The sequence below is a fragment of the Heterodontus francisci genome, chromosome 7 (genome assembly GCF_036365525.1).
Source record: "Heterodontus francisci isolate sHetFra1 chromosome 7, sHetFra1.hap1, whole genome shotgun sequence".
Taxonomy (NCBI): Eukaryota; Metazoa; Chordata; class Chondrichthyes; order Heterodontiformes; family Heterodontidae; genus Heterodontus; species Heterodontus francisci.
In genome coordinates, this window is record NC_090377.1 from 18,586,292 (window position 1) to 18,599,989 (window position 13,698).

A 13,698-nucleotide genomic window follows, 5' to 3' on the forward strand; every position below is an offset into this window, starting at 1 on the left:
ACAAGGCCTTGGTGAGACCACATCTGGAGTATTGTGTGCAGTTTTGGTCTCCTTATCTGAGGAAGGATGTTCTTGCTATGGAGTGAGTGCAGCGAAGGTTCACCAGACTGATTCCTGGGATGGCAGGACTGACGTATAAAGAGAGATTGGGTCGATTCGGCTTGTATTCGCTAGAGTTTAGAAGAATGAGAGGGCATCTCATAGAAACCTACTAAATTCTAACAGGACTGGACAGACTAGATGCAGGAAGGATCTTCCCGATGGCGGGGGAGTCTAGAACCAGGGGTCACAGTCTAAGGATCAGGGGTAAGCCATTCAGGACTGAGATGAGGAGGGATTTCTTCACCCAGAGAGTGGTGAACCTGTGGAATTCTGTACCACAGAAAGCAGTTGAGGCCAAATCATTAAATATATTCAAGAAATAGTTAGATATAGTTCTTAGGGCTTAAGGGATCAAGGGATACGGGGAGAAAGCGGGAACAGGGTACTGAGTTTGGATGATCAGCCATGATCGTATTGAATGGCGGAGCAGGCTCGAAGGGCCAAATGGTCTACTCCTGCTCCTAATGTCTATGTTTCTATGTTTTGCCAGGGGACAGTGGAAATCATGATAGAGAACTAAATTCAAATGAGTGCCATTAAAGTTAGTGTGGAATGCTAAGCAGTTCATCAAAACTGTTAAACCTTATTAAAGCACAGATGTGGTGTTTCACTCACATTGTTGATCACACTTAGTGTACTGAAAGAAGCGCCATAATTACATCCCCGCTTTGCATTTTTTCTGAATCTATACAAATGGGGTGGCAAGTTATTGTATATGCTCACTGGTACAATTCATCACTGGGTTCGGTTCCCACTCCAGAGACTTGAGCAGAAAATCAAAGCTGGCACTCCAGTGCAGTACTGAGGGTGTCTTCCAGATGAGACATTAAACTGAGGCCCTGTCTGCCCTCTCAGGTGGATGTAAAAGATCCCATAGCAATAATTTGATGAAAAGCAAAGGAGTTCTCCCCAGTGTCCTGGTCAATAACTATTCCTCAACCAACATCACTAAAACAGATTATCTGATCGTTATCTCATTGCTGTTTGCGGAACTCTCCTGTGTGTAAATTGACTGTCACGCTTCCTGTATAACAGCGGCTGTGCTTCAAAAAAGTATCTTATTGGTAGTGTATTAGGACTTGCTGAGGTCATAAAATACACTATATGAAAGCAAGTTCTTTCTTTATTTGTTGTGAGCAATGACACAGGAGATCTACTAGTTCTGGATATAAAGCACCTGAACTCATCAATTAAAAATTGATCTGCAATTTAATCATGTGCAAAGCAAGTGACAGAGAATTGTACACCCTGCCTGCCTCATTGGGAAAGAAAATCAGGCATGGTTGTAAAATGAGCAGCCCATCCAGTATCACCAGCTCTATAGGATAACCTGGCCAATTCTCTCTGTCACGTACAGCCCTCACATATATCTACTTATTCTTTACGTTAATCATTCAAATCCGTCTGTTAGATCTCAATCTGTCATTCCTGCCAGGTAGCCGTTGTTTTTCAGATAACTAACTAGCTCTTGCTGAGTTTCATCTGCACTTCATTTATAGAATGCCACACATGTGTGAAATATTATTTAATTAAAGCAGAACATGAAAAATGGTGTCTGGAATGCACTTTATTCAAACTAACTATTATTTTCTAACAGTGAAAAGGTTAACTGTAAAGTTGTAGCTTATCAAAATTTATGTGTTGCCTCAGGTATCTTTGCTAAGGTTTATTGTTGCTATGCTTGTCAAGAAAGCAATTTAACTATGCCAATCAATGAGAGACTTTCTTGAGGTGTAAAATCAAAAACCAAACTATAGCAAGCATTAGCTTTGATGCCATGAGTTTTTGATGAGTTCCAAAGAGAATTCTCTTAATTAATTGATTGCCATGGGCCCAACAATTAACAGATCAGTTAAATTATCCATCTCAACCTCTGTTCACTTGACATGGAGCCATGTTGTTAATAAATTGGGGAGTATTGAAAGTTTTATTGTCACATAATGAGGTTCTTGACACACACTGGGCTCTGTACTGCTTCAGTGTTTTTTGTAAATTTTTGAATGCCTTTTACAAATTCACTATCTGAAAGATTGACGATAGAGAGAGCCTTTCAGGATCTGAGGATGTCGAAAGCACTTTACAGCCAATCAATTACTTTTGAAGTGTTGTTGCTATTGCAAGGATGGCAACCTCTGTGCACAGCAAGGTCCCAGCAATGTAATAATGATGAGATAATGGGCTGGATTTTACGTCGGACGGAGAGGAGCAGGCCACTGAAGTAAAACTTGATGGCAAACCCACTTCCGCCTGGCCCGGGGATCTGTCCCGCATTGTACGGGTCCCCGGGCTTTAATTCCGAGGCGGGACTTCCACCCGCTTGAGGGAGGAAGTCCCACCTCATTGAGCTGCCGGCCAATCATTGGACCGGCAGCTCTTAGTCCCAGCAGCGCCACCGGGAGCAGTGGCCACTGCTGGGACTGTAGCCCAGCTGAGGACATGGAGCCGGGACTGAAGGTAAGTTGGGGTTTGCCTCACCGTGGGAATTGTTCGTGACCTGGCGAGACAAGGATGGCCGTTTCGGGTGGAAGGGGGGTGCGTCTCAGGTCCTGGGGGTGGTTGGGGAAATGGGGGTGGGGAAATGGGGGCGGCCCTCAATCGGGCACCCTGTACCCAATTGTCAGGGCCCCCACCACTTCCCCTCCCCCCCCCCCCCCAACCCAGTGCGCTGAGAGGCCGCCAGGTATCACTGGGCGGCCTTTCATGCCTACCGGACGCCAGCTTGCCACAGGTAAGGCCCTTAAGGCGAAGGCTCTAAAGTGGCTGGGAAGGCCTCCCGGAGCCTCCCGCTAAATTTAGCGCCACCCTCCCCACCACCATCCGGCTCGCTGGGGCGGCGTAAAATTCTGCCAATCTCTTTTGGTGATATTGGCTGAGGGATAAATATTGGCCAGGACACCAGAGAGAGCTGCCCTGCTTTTCTTGAAAATAATGCCATGGGGTCTTTTACATCCATCTGCAAGGTCAGACAGAGCCTTTATTTAATATCTGATCTGAAATTCACAGAAACATAGAAAATAGGAGCAGGAGTAGGCCATTCGGCACTTCGGGCCTGCTCCGCCATTCAAAAAAGATCATGGCTAATCATTTAATTCAGTACCCTGTTCCCACGTTCTCCCCATATCCCTTGATCCCTTTGGCATTAAGAAATATATCTATCCCCTTCTTGAATATATTTAATGACTTGGCCTCCACTGCCTTCTGCGGTTGAGAATTCCATTAGTTCACCACCCTCTGAGTGAAGAAATTTCTCCTTATCTCGGTTCTTAATGGCATACCCCGTATCCTAAGACTGTGACCCCTGGTTCTGGACTCTCCAGCCATTGGAAACATCCTCCCTACATTCAGCCTGTCTAGTCCTGTTAGAATTTTATAGGTTTCTATGAGATCTCCTCTCATTCCTCTGAACTCCAGTGAATATAGGCCTAGTCGACCTAATCCCTCCTCATACGTCAATCCTGCCATCCCAGGTATCAGCCTAGTAAATCTTCTTTGCATTCCCTCCATGGCAAGAACATCCTTCCTCAGATAAGGAGACCAAAACTGCACACAATACTCCAGATGTGGTCTCACCAAGGCCCTGTATAACTACAGTAAGACATCCTTGCTCCTTTACTCAAATCCTCTTGCAATGAAGGCCAACATACCATTCGCCTTCCTAACTGCTTGTTGCACCTGAATGCTTGCTTTCAGTGACTGGTGTACAAGGACACCCAGGTCTCGTTGCACCTCCCCCTTTCCCACTCTATCACCATTCAGATAACAATCTGCCTTTCTGTTTTTACAACCAAAGTAGATAACCTCTTATTTATCTGCATTATACTGCATCTGCCATGCATTTGCCCACTCAACCAACTTGTCCAAATCACATAGGAGCCTCTTTGCATCCTCCTCACAGCTCACATTCCCCCCCAGCTTTGTGTCGTCTGCAAACTTCGAAATGTTACATTTAGTTCCCTCACCCAAGTCATTAATATATATTGTGAATAGCTGGGGCCCAAGCACTGATCCCTGCGGTACCCCACTAGTCACTGCCTGCCACCTGGAAAAAGACCCATTATTCCTACTCTCTGTTTCCTGTCTGTCAACCAATTCTCAATCCATGCCAGTATATTACCCCCAGTCCCATGTGCTTTAATTTTGTACACTAACCTGTTATGTGGGACCTTATCAAAAGCCTTGTGAAAATCCAAATACACCCCATCCACTGGTTCTCTCTTATCTATTCTACTAGTTATATCCTCAAAAAACTCCAGTAGATTTGTTAAGCATGATTTGCCTTTTGTAAACCCATGCTGACTTTGCCCAATCCCGTTTATGCTTTCCAGATGTTTTGCTATTACACCCTTTATAATAGACTCCAGCATTTTCCCCACAACTGATGTAAGGCTAACTGGTCTGTAATTCCTTGTGTTTTCTCTCCCTCCTTTTTTAAATAGTGGGGTTACATTTGCCACTGTCCAATCTGTAGGAACTGCTCCAGAGTCTATAGAATTTTGGAAGATGACCACCAATGCATCCACTATTTCCAGGGCCACTTCCTTTAGTACTCTGGGATGTAGATTATCAGGCCCAGGAGATTTGTCAGCATTTAACCCCATTAATTTCCCTAGCACTATTTTTTTACTAATACTGATTTCATACAGTTCCTCCCTCTCATTAGACCCTTGGTTCCATAACCTTTCTGGGAGGTTATTTGTGTCCTCCTTTGTGAAGACAGAACCAAAGTATGTGTTTAATTGTTCTGCCATTTCTTTGTTCCCCATTATAATTTCCCCCGTTTCTGACTGTAAGGGACCTACATTTGTCTTCACTAATCTTTATCTTCATGAATTTATAGAAGCCTTTACAGTCAGTTTTTATGTTCCCTGCAAGTTTACTCTCATACTCTATTTTCCCCTTAATCAACCCCCTTATCCTCCTTTGCTGAATTCTAAACTGCTCCCAATGCTCAGACTTGCTGCTTTTTCCGGCAATTTTATATGCCTCCTCTTTGGATCTAATACTATCCCTAATTTCTTTTGTAAATCACTGTTGAGCCACCTTTCTGGTTTTATTTTTGCGCCAGGCAGGAATGAATAATTGTTATAATTCATGCACACATTCTTTAAATATTATCCATTGCCTATCCACTGTCATCCCATTTAGTAAAGTTCCCCAATTTACCATAGCCAACTCACACCTCATACCTTCGTAGTTTCCTTTACTTAGATTCAGGACCCCAGTTTCAGATTCAACTACTTGAATTTCCACCTTAATGAAGAATTCTATCATGTTGTAGTCGCTCCTCCCCAAGGGACCCTGCACAACAAGATTGTTAATTAATCCTTTCCCATTTTATAATACCCAGTCTAGGATAGCCTGTTCTCTAGTTTGTTCCTCAACGTATTGGTCTAAAAAACTGTCACATACACACTCCAGGAAATCCTCCTTCGCAGTATTATTGCTAATTTGGTTTGACCAATCTATATGTAGATTAGAGTCACCCATGATTACAGTTGTATCCTTATTGCATGCATCTCTAATTTCCTGTTTAATGCCATCCCTTCCCTCTCCACTACTGTTTGGGAGCCCATAGACAACCTCCACCAACGTTTTCTGCCCCTTGGTGTTTCTTAGCTCCACCCATACAGATTTCACATCATGATTTTCCAAGCCAATATCCTTCCTCGCTATTGCATTGATTTCCTCCTTTACTAACACCGCTACCCCACCTCTTTTCCCTTTTTGCCTGTCCTTCCTAAATATTGAATACCCCTGGATGACCCGTCCCCATCCTTGGTCACCCTGCAGCTATGTCTCTGTAATCGCAACTATATCATGACCGTATATATCTATTTGCACTGCTAATTCATCTACCTTATTGTGAATGCTCCGCGCATTAAGACACAATACCTTTAGACTTGTCTTTTTAACATTGTTAGTCATCTTAGCTTTAATTTGCACTACAGCCCCATTTGTTTCTCACCCTTGTTTTCTCTGCCTTCCATTTTTGCTTCTTACCTTTCTGTCTTTCATTTCTATCCTTGTTTCCCTTTCCTCTGACTCCTTGCTCAGATTCCCATCCCCCTGCCATTCTAGTTTAAACCCTCCCCAACAGCACTAGCAAACCACCACCACCCCCCACCCCCCCCCCCCCCCCCCCACCCCCCCCCCCACCCCACACTGAGGAAATTGGTCCCGCTCCTGCCCAGATGCAACCTGTCCAGCTTGTACTGGTCCCACCTTCCCCAGAACTGGGCCCAATGTCCCAGAAATCTGAATCCCTCCCCCCACCCCATCCTGAGATTATTACCTTTGAGATCCTACTTTTTAATTTGTGTCCCAACTCCTTATATTCAGCTTGTAGGACCTCATCCTTTTTTTTACCTATGTCGTTGGTACCGATCTGTACCACAACAACTGGCTGCTCGCCCTCCCCACTCAGAATGCTCTGCAGCCACTCAGAGACATCCTTGACCCTCGCACCAGGAAGTCTCTTTTATGGCCGCAGAAACGCCTGTCTGTTCCCCTTACGATTGAATCCCCTATCACTGGAGTCTTATCCTAGATTTTATGCAGTGAGACTTGAACCCACAACCGTTATGACTGAGAGACAAGAGCATGACCACTGAGACAAGGCTGACAGCTAGAATGATTTTAAATCTGTTTGTGCTTAATTATTGTAACCTATTTATCTGGCAGCTGTACATAACAAGCCCAGAGCTATAACATGTATTATTATTACAGTTGAGAGTAATTTTTATTTTTAACCTGGATTTTGGCAGGACCAATGACACGGGCCTTCTTTCGTACAAAGAACACTTGCCTGTGACTCAGATTATTATTGGAGACATTAACACGACAAACTCAGAAGCCACCTACAAGCTTGGACCACTACGTTGCCATGGTGATGGTAAGTGTCCTGTAGTTAAGCTTCGTAAATGGTCTCTTGAAAGTTTCGAAATAGATGTCAGACTGGTGCAAAATTACCCAGCAGCTGAAATCAAATTGAGAAGTCAAGCTAATCTACGCTGGACCATCAGAGTTGATAGTAAAAAATAAAGACTTTGCTGCTGAACACCATCTAATCCATTAGTTTCACTGAAAAACCACCACTTACTTACTGCAAATTCCTTTTTCTGAGGCTATGCTGCTGATCTCCAACTGTAAAGTTAACTGGGTGATGCATCTCTGTGTCCCCCCAACCTACATGCCCCCTCTCCACTTTCCATCAAGAACATAAGAAATAGGAGAAGGAGTAGGTCATACAGCCCTTGAGCCTGCTTCACCAGTCAACAAGGTCATGGCTGATCTGATCTTTGCCTCAACTCCACCTTCCTGCCAGTTCCCTATAACCCTTGATTCCCCTATAGTTCAAAAATCTGTCTGTCACCTGTCAAGATTCAGAAAACACATGGGGTGGGAGTTCTAGTAGAGTCGGTCACACATCCAAAGGGCTGGATTTTATGGCCCCTGAGGCGATGTCAGAGGCAGAGGGCCCTATAGAATCATGAAGGGTCACAGGGATAAGAGGGATCTGGCCGGGGGTGGGATTGGCCGACGACAGCCTTTCCGCCCAGAAGCCAATTGAGGCCCTGATTATTCCACATTTCCACCTACCTCCAATAACCTTCCACCCCTTTGCTTATCAAGAATCTATCTACCTCTGCCTTAAAAATATTCAAAGACTCTGCTTCCACCACCTTTTGAGGAAGAGAATTCCAAAGACTCACAACACTCGGAGAGAAAATATTTCTCCTCATCGCTGTCTTAAATGGGCGACCCCTTATTTTTAAACAGTGACCCCTAGTTCTAAATTCTCCCACAAGGGGAAACATCCTTTCCACATTCACCCTGTCAAGACCCCTCAGGATCTTATATGTTTCAATCAAGTCACCTCTTACTCTTCTAAATTCCAACAGATATGAACCTAGTCTGTCCAATCTTTCCTCGTAAGACAAACCTCCCATTCCAGGTATTAGTGAAGGAGTAAAACTTCTCTGTACTGCCTACAACACATTTACATCCTTCCTTAAATAAGGAGACCAGTACTGTACACAGTACTCCAGATGTGGTCTCACCAATGCCCTGTATAGCTGAAGCACAACCTTTCTACTTTTGTATTCAATTCCCCTCACAATAAATGATAATACTCTATTAGCTTTCCTAATTACATGCTGTACTTAGATACTAACCTTCTATGATTCACGCACTAGGACACCTAGATCTCGCTGCATCTCAGAGCTCTGTTATCTTTCACCATTTAGATAATATGCTTTTTTATTCGTCCTGCCAAAGTGGACAATTTTACACTTTCCTACATTATAATCCGTTTGCCAGGTCTTTGCCCGCTCACTTAACCTATCTATATCCCTTTTTGGCCTCCTTATGTCCTCTTCACAAGTTACTTTCCTACCTATCATTGTGTCACCAGCAAATTCAGCAACCATACCTTCGGTCCCTTAATCTAAGTCATTTATATAAATTGTAAAAAGTTGAGGCCCCAGCACAGATCCCTGTGGCACACCACTCATTACATCTTGCCAACCAGAAAATGGCCCATTTATGCCTATTCTCTGTTTCCTGTTAACTAGCCAATCTTCTGTCCATGCCAATATATAACCCCCTACACCATGAGCTTTTATTTTCTGCAATAACCTTTGATGTGGCACCTTCTGGAAATCTAAGTACAATCTACAGGTTCACCTTTATCCACAGCACATGTAACTCCCTCAAAGAACTCCAATAAATTAAATGGCCTATTAATGGCCACTTAAGGGCCTCTTCCCGCCACAGCTGGGATGTAACCAGTGGCGGGGGAAGGCCACCGCTATGCGGGGAGGGCGCCTTGCAAAAAGGGGTGCCCTCCCTGCAGGCTTGGTGGGCGGGGTGGGGGGGGTCCCTCGTCCCTCGTCCCTCGTCCCTCGTCCCTCCTCTGTGGCAATCTGTAGCAATCTGTAATACTGAATACAGAACTATCTGCGCCCCTAGCCAAGCTGTTCCAGTACAGCTACAACATTGGCATTTATCAGCTGTGTGGAAAATTGCCCATGTACATCCTGTGCACTAAAAGCAGGACAAATATGACCAGGCCAATTATCACCCTATCAGTCTACTCTTGATCACCAGCAAAGTGATGGAAGGGGTCATCGACAGTGCTATCAAGCGGCACTTGCTCAGGAATAACCTGCTCACTGACACTCATTTTAGGTTCCACCAGGACCACTCAGCTCCTGCCCTTATTGCAGCCTTGGTTCAAACATGGACAAAAGCACTGAACTCCAGAGGTGAGGTGAGAGTGACTGTCCTTGATTTCAAGGCAGCATTTGACTGACAATGGCATCAAGGAGCGCTTGCAAAACTGGAGTCAATGGGAATCAAGGGGCAAACTCTCTGTTGGTTGGAGTCATACTAAGCACGAAGGAAGATGGCTGTGGTTGTTGGAGGTCAGTCATTTCAGTCCTAGGACATCACTGTCGGAGTTTCTCAGGGTAGTGTCCTAGGCCCAACCATCTTCAATTGCTTCATCAGTGACCTTCCCTCCATCATAAGGTCAGAAGTGGGATGTTTGCTGATGATTGCACAATGTTCAGCACCAATCACGACTGCTCAGATACAGAAGCAACCCATGTCCATATGCAGCAAGACCTGGACAACATCCAGGCCTGGGCTGATAAGTGGCAAGTAACATTCGTGCCACACAGGTGCCAGGCAATAACCATCTCCAACAAGAGAAAATCTAACCATCTCCCCTTGACGTTCAACGGCTTTACCATCGCTGAATCCCCACATCAACATCTTGGGGCTCACCAATGACTAGAAACTGAACTGGACCAGCCACATAAATACTGCGGCTACAAGAGCAGGTCAGAGGCTGGGAATTCTATCACGAGTAACTCACCTTCTGTCTCCCCAGTACTTGTCCACCATCTACAAGGCACAAATCAGGAGTTTAATGGAATACTCTCCACTTGCCTGAATGGGTGCAGCTCCAACAACACTCAAGAATCTCGGCACCATCCAGGACAAAGCAGCCCGCTTGATTGTTACCCCATCCATCACCTTCAACATTCACTCTCTCAGCCACAGATGCACAGTGGCAGCAGTGTGCACCATCTACAAGATGCACTGCAGCAACGCACCAAGGCTCCTTCAACAGCACCTTCCAAATCCGCTACCTCTACCACCTAGAAGGACAAGGGCAGCAGATGCATTGAAACACCACCACCTGCAAGTTCCTCTCCAAGCCACACACCATCCTGACTTGGAACTATATCACCATTCCTTCACTGTCGCTGGATCAAGATCCTGGAACTCCCTGCCTAACAGCACTGTAGGTGTACCTACACCCCAGGGACTGCAGCAATTAAAGAAGGCAACTCACCACCACTTTCTCAAGGGCAATTAGAGATGGACAATAAATGCTGGCCTTGCCAGTGACACCCACATCCCCTAAATGAATAAAAAAAGGTCTGATGATGCCAGTATTTAAGACCAGAGATACATTGAGGACCAAATAGTTCTGTGTTCAGAGATGGAATAAGCATAATTTGTACCCTCATATGCTCACTGTGGCCTAACCAATGATTTAGCCAGGATTTGTATTGCTTCCTTGCTTTTTCTTTCAAAGAAACCAAGCAAGTATACTTGCTGAGAGCAGTATGACCCTCACCGCATCACTATTTTGTCTATGCTAACTTGGTTTTCTTGCGGTAACAATAACTACTATGCGTGGGCAGGAAGTAAACCCACTCTGCCATTAATTACCATCATAACAAATAAATTATCAGTTGGAAGTCTATTTGCAGCAAGCATTTCCAAGCCAAATATACTTCCAATCCCATATAATTTAGTGAATGTAGACGCAGTTATGTCTCATGTGTCCAGACTGGTCTATATTGATACTGCTGTAACTGTACAATGATAATCTACAAGGATGATAGTTACTCTGAGGGGGGAATTTAATGCTTTGCCCCCGCAGCGGTTTTGGAAGCAGGGAGAGCATAAAATCGAGTGGGATGGTGGTGGGGTTGGACCTCACCACCATCCTGCTTCCGCCAAAATTTAGTCCAGGGTGGGAAAGCCTGTGAACGGCCTTCTCTCCCCGCCACCAATTGAGGCTGTTAACTCGACAATTAATCCCCAATGAAGGGCCTCATCCCACTGCCACCACTGCAATTAGCTGTGCAATGGGTAGCGGGTCACCGCACGGGAAGCATGGCACGAAAACCGTGGAGGCTACTTCCCGGCAATGAGGAACCTGGCATCAGGAAGGTGGGGGCTCACTGAGAGCCACCCCCAGCCCTTGCTAGTGACACCCCTACACCCCCCTCCCCACGAGCCTCACCCCACGAGACCCCTCCTGCCTTGAACTCCCTGTGGCCTGGGTCCAGTGCCACCCCTGGGCGTTGGATGGGAACTCCTATGGCAGCAGCCATTGCCTCCACGGTGGTGCTGCTCAGCAGGAGAGCTGCTGGCCCCTGATTGGCCGGAAACTCTCAGAGGGCGGTCCTTGATCCCGTGGAAGGCCCACCGCTGTCTAGTTAATGCCTAATTGGTACTTGATTAGGCCGATGTCCCACGGAAGCAGCAATGCGAGGTTCTCAGCGTCACTTTTGCTGGATGTTGAGACCATTGTCGCCTGGATAAAATCCCGGCCTAGGCCACCATAGCTTTCCTTGCGGTAACAATAGTTCACTACTGTACAACCACAATAGCATTAATTACAATCACAACAAATAAATTATCAGTTGGAAGTCTATTTGCAGTAAACATTTCCAAACCAGGTGTACTTCCAATCCCTGATAAGTTAGCGAACGTAGATGCAGTTATGTCCCATTTGTCCAGACTAATCTATATTGATAATGAGGTAACTGTACATTGGTACTCTGCAAGGATGATCATTACTCTGAGTCTAGCTGTAATGAACATTTGTAGATTCACTTTGGGATGGATTTTGCAGTCAATGGCAAAACAATGGTTCTCGCCGCTGACCTCAAAGAAAGCTGTCCCCAGAGATCTAACAATCTCCGTGGCGTGAATTTTCCCTTTCCCAACAGAAGTTTGAATCTGGCACCAAGTCAAGATGTCTTGGCGTGCAGAAGCAGTGATGTCAGCAAACAGGGTAAGCAGCCAATCACATTGAAATAATCACACACAGCAAACCAGGAAGTTAAAACAACTGAATCATTTCACTTTTAGATAGTGAAATAAATGATTATGATTGGATTTAGATACAAACTAAAATATCAATATAACCAATTTTTAAAAAAGTATATGGAATATTTTTTATCATATTAGAAAAATTTGACATTCTACAAATATAAAATTAGCTTTTAAGGGCCAGGGAGGGTGATTTGCAGTAATTTGAAAGCTCTTAAGTTCTTTCAGGGCCTCGTCCCTCGCTATCTCAGTAATCTCCTCCAGCCCCGTAACCCGCCAAGATATCTGTGCTCAACTCATTCCAGCCTCTTGAGCATTCCTGATTTTAATTGCTCCGCCATTGGTGACCATGCCTTCAACTGCCAAGGCTCTAAGCTCTGGAATTCCCTCCCTAAACCTCTCCACCTCTCTACCTCTCTTTCCTCCTTTAAGATGCTCCTTAAAACCTACATCTTTGACCAAGCTTTTGGCCACCTGCTTTAATAGCACCTTATCTGGCTCAGTGTCAAATCTTGCTTTATAATGCTCCTGTGAAGCACCTTGGGACATTTTATGTTAGAGGGTCTATATAAATACACATTGTTGTTGTAATTCTGAAGTTAGTGCACTGTTACAAACTCAGTTACACCTCATTCAACAAGGTGCAACTTTTTCCAGGGTTTTTACATGTGAGCGTTAAAGTGAAAGTTTTTGTCAAATTATTTCCGTCTGTGGAAGCTTCTACAGTGCTCCCTATGGAGCAGCGTAGACTCACGAGCAGCAGCTTCTGAATTTCCATGTTATTCTACTTCTGTTTGGACTCCTGAAGTTGCTGAGTGTTTCAGTGGAGTAATGACAGTGGATACTGACGGTTTCACTGTCACTACCACTGGAAAATCTGGGCCTTTGTCTTCTTTCTTACTGTATTACATGGAATTAGATAGAATTCACAACACTGCAACCGACCAATCAGCCCAACTGGTATATACTCCATACAAGCCTCCTCCCACTCCACCTCATCTCATACCACCACCAGCTCCTTTTCCTGTTTTCATTATGTACTCATCCATCTTCCCTTCAAAACCATTCATCTCCTCAACTTTATTCGGAGAATGTGAACTATTTTAATATTTTATTCCATTTAAAACAAACTACTAGTAATTTGTTAAAACAACAACTGTTGTGCGCTAATATTTTGGCCTGTGCTATACATCGCATCAATCAATGAAAATTTTATTTTATTTAGCTTATTTCTGGCAGAAACATTTAGAATGCAAATAGGTATAAAATGTGCTTAGAGATTAAATAGCTTTTTGCATCTGGTTTTCAAGTCTGAGTTAAGACAGTGAGTAGCTAATCTTTTTTGACTAACTTGATTGGGCTCTTTGATGAAGAAATGGAGAGAGTTGATGAGGTTAGTGCAGCTGATATTGTGTATATGGCTTTTCAAAAGGTGTTTGAAGTATCAAATCATAG

General features: G+C 44.5%; 1 protein-coding gene across 1 annotated transcript in view; it reads left to right on the plus strand.

Moving 5' to 3' along the window:
• LOC137371880 (contactin-associated protein-like 5) overlaps positions 1-13,698 on the plus strand; it is a 558,385-nt gene that overhangs the window by 239,453 nt on the left and 305,234 nt on the right. Inside the window, exon 12 of the mRNA XM_068034861.1 lies at positions 6,867-6,994. Coding sequence (XP_067890962.1) covers positions 6,867-6,994 — 128 coding nt within the window. The remainder of the gene's footprint in view (positions 1-6,866; positions 6,995-13,698) is intronic.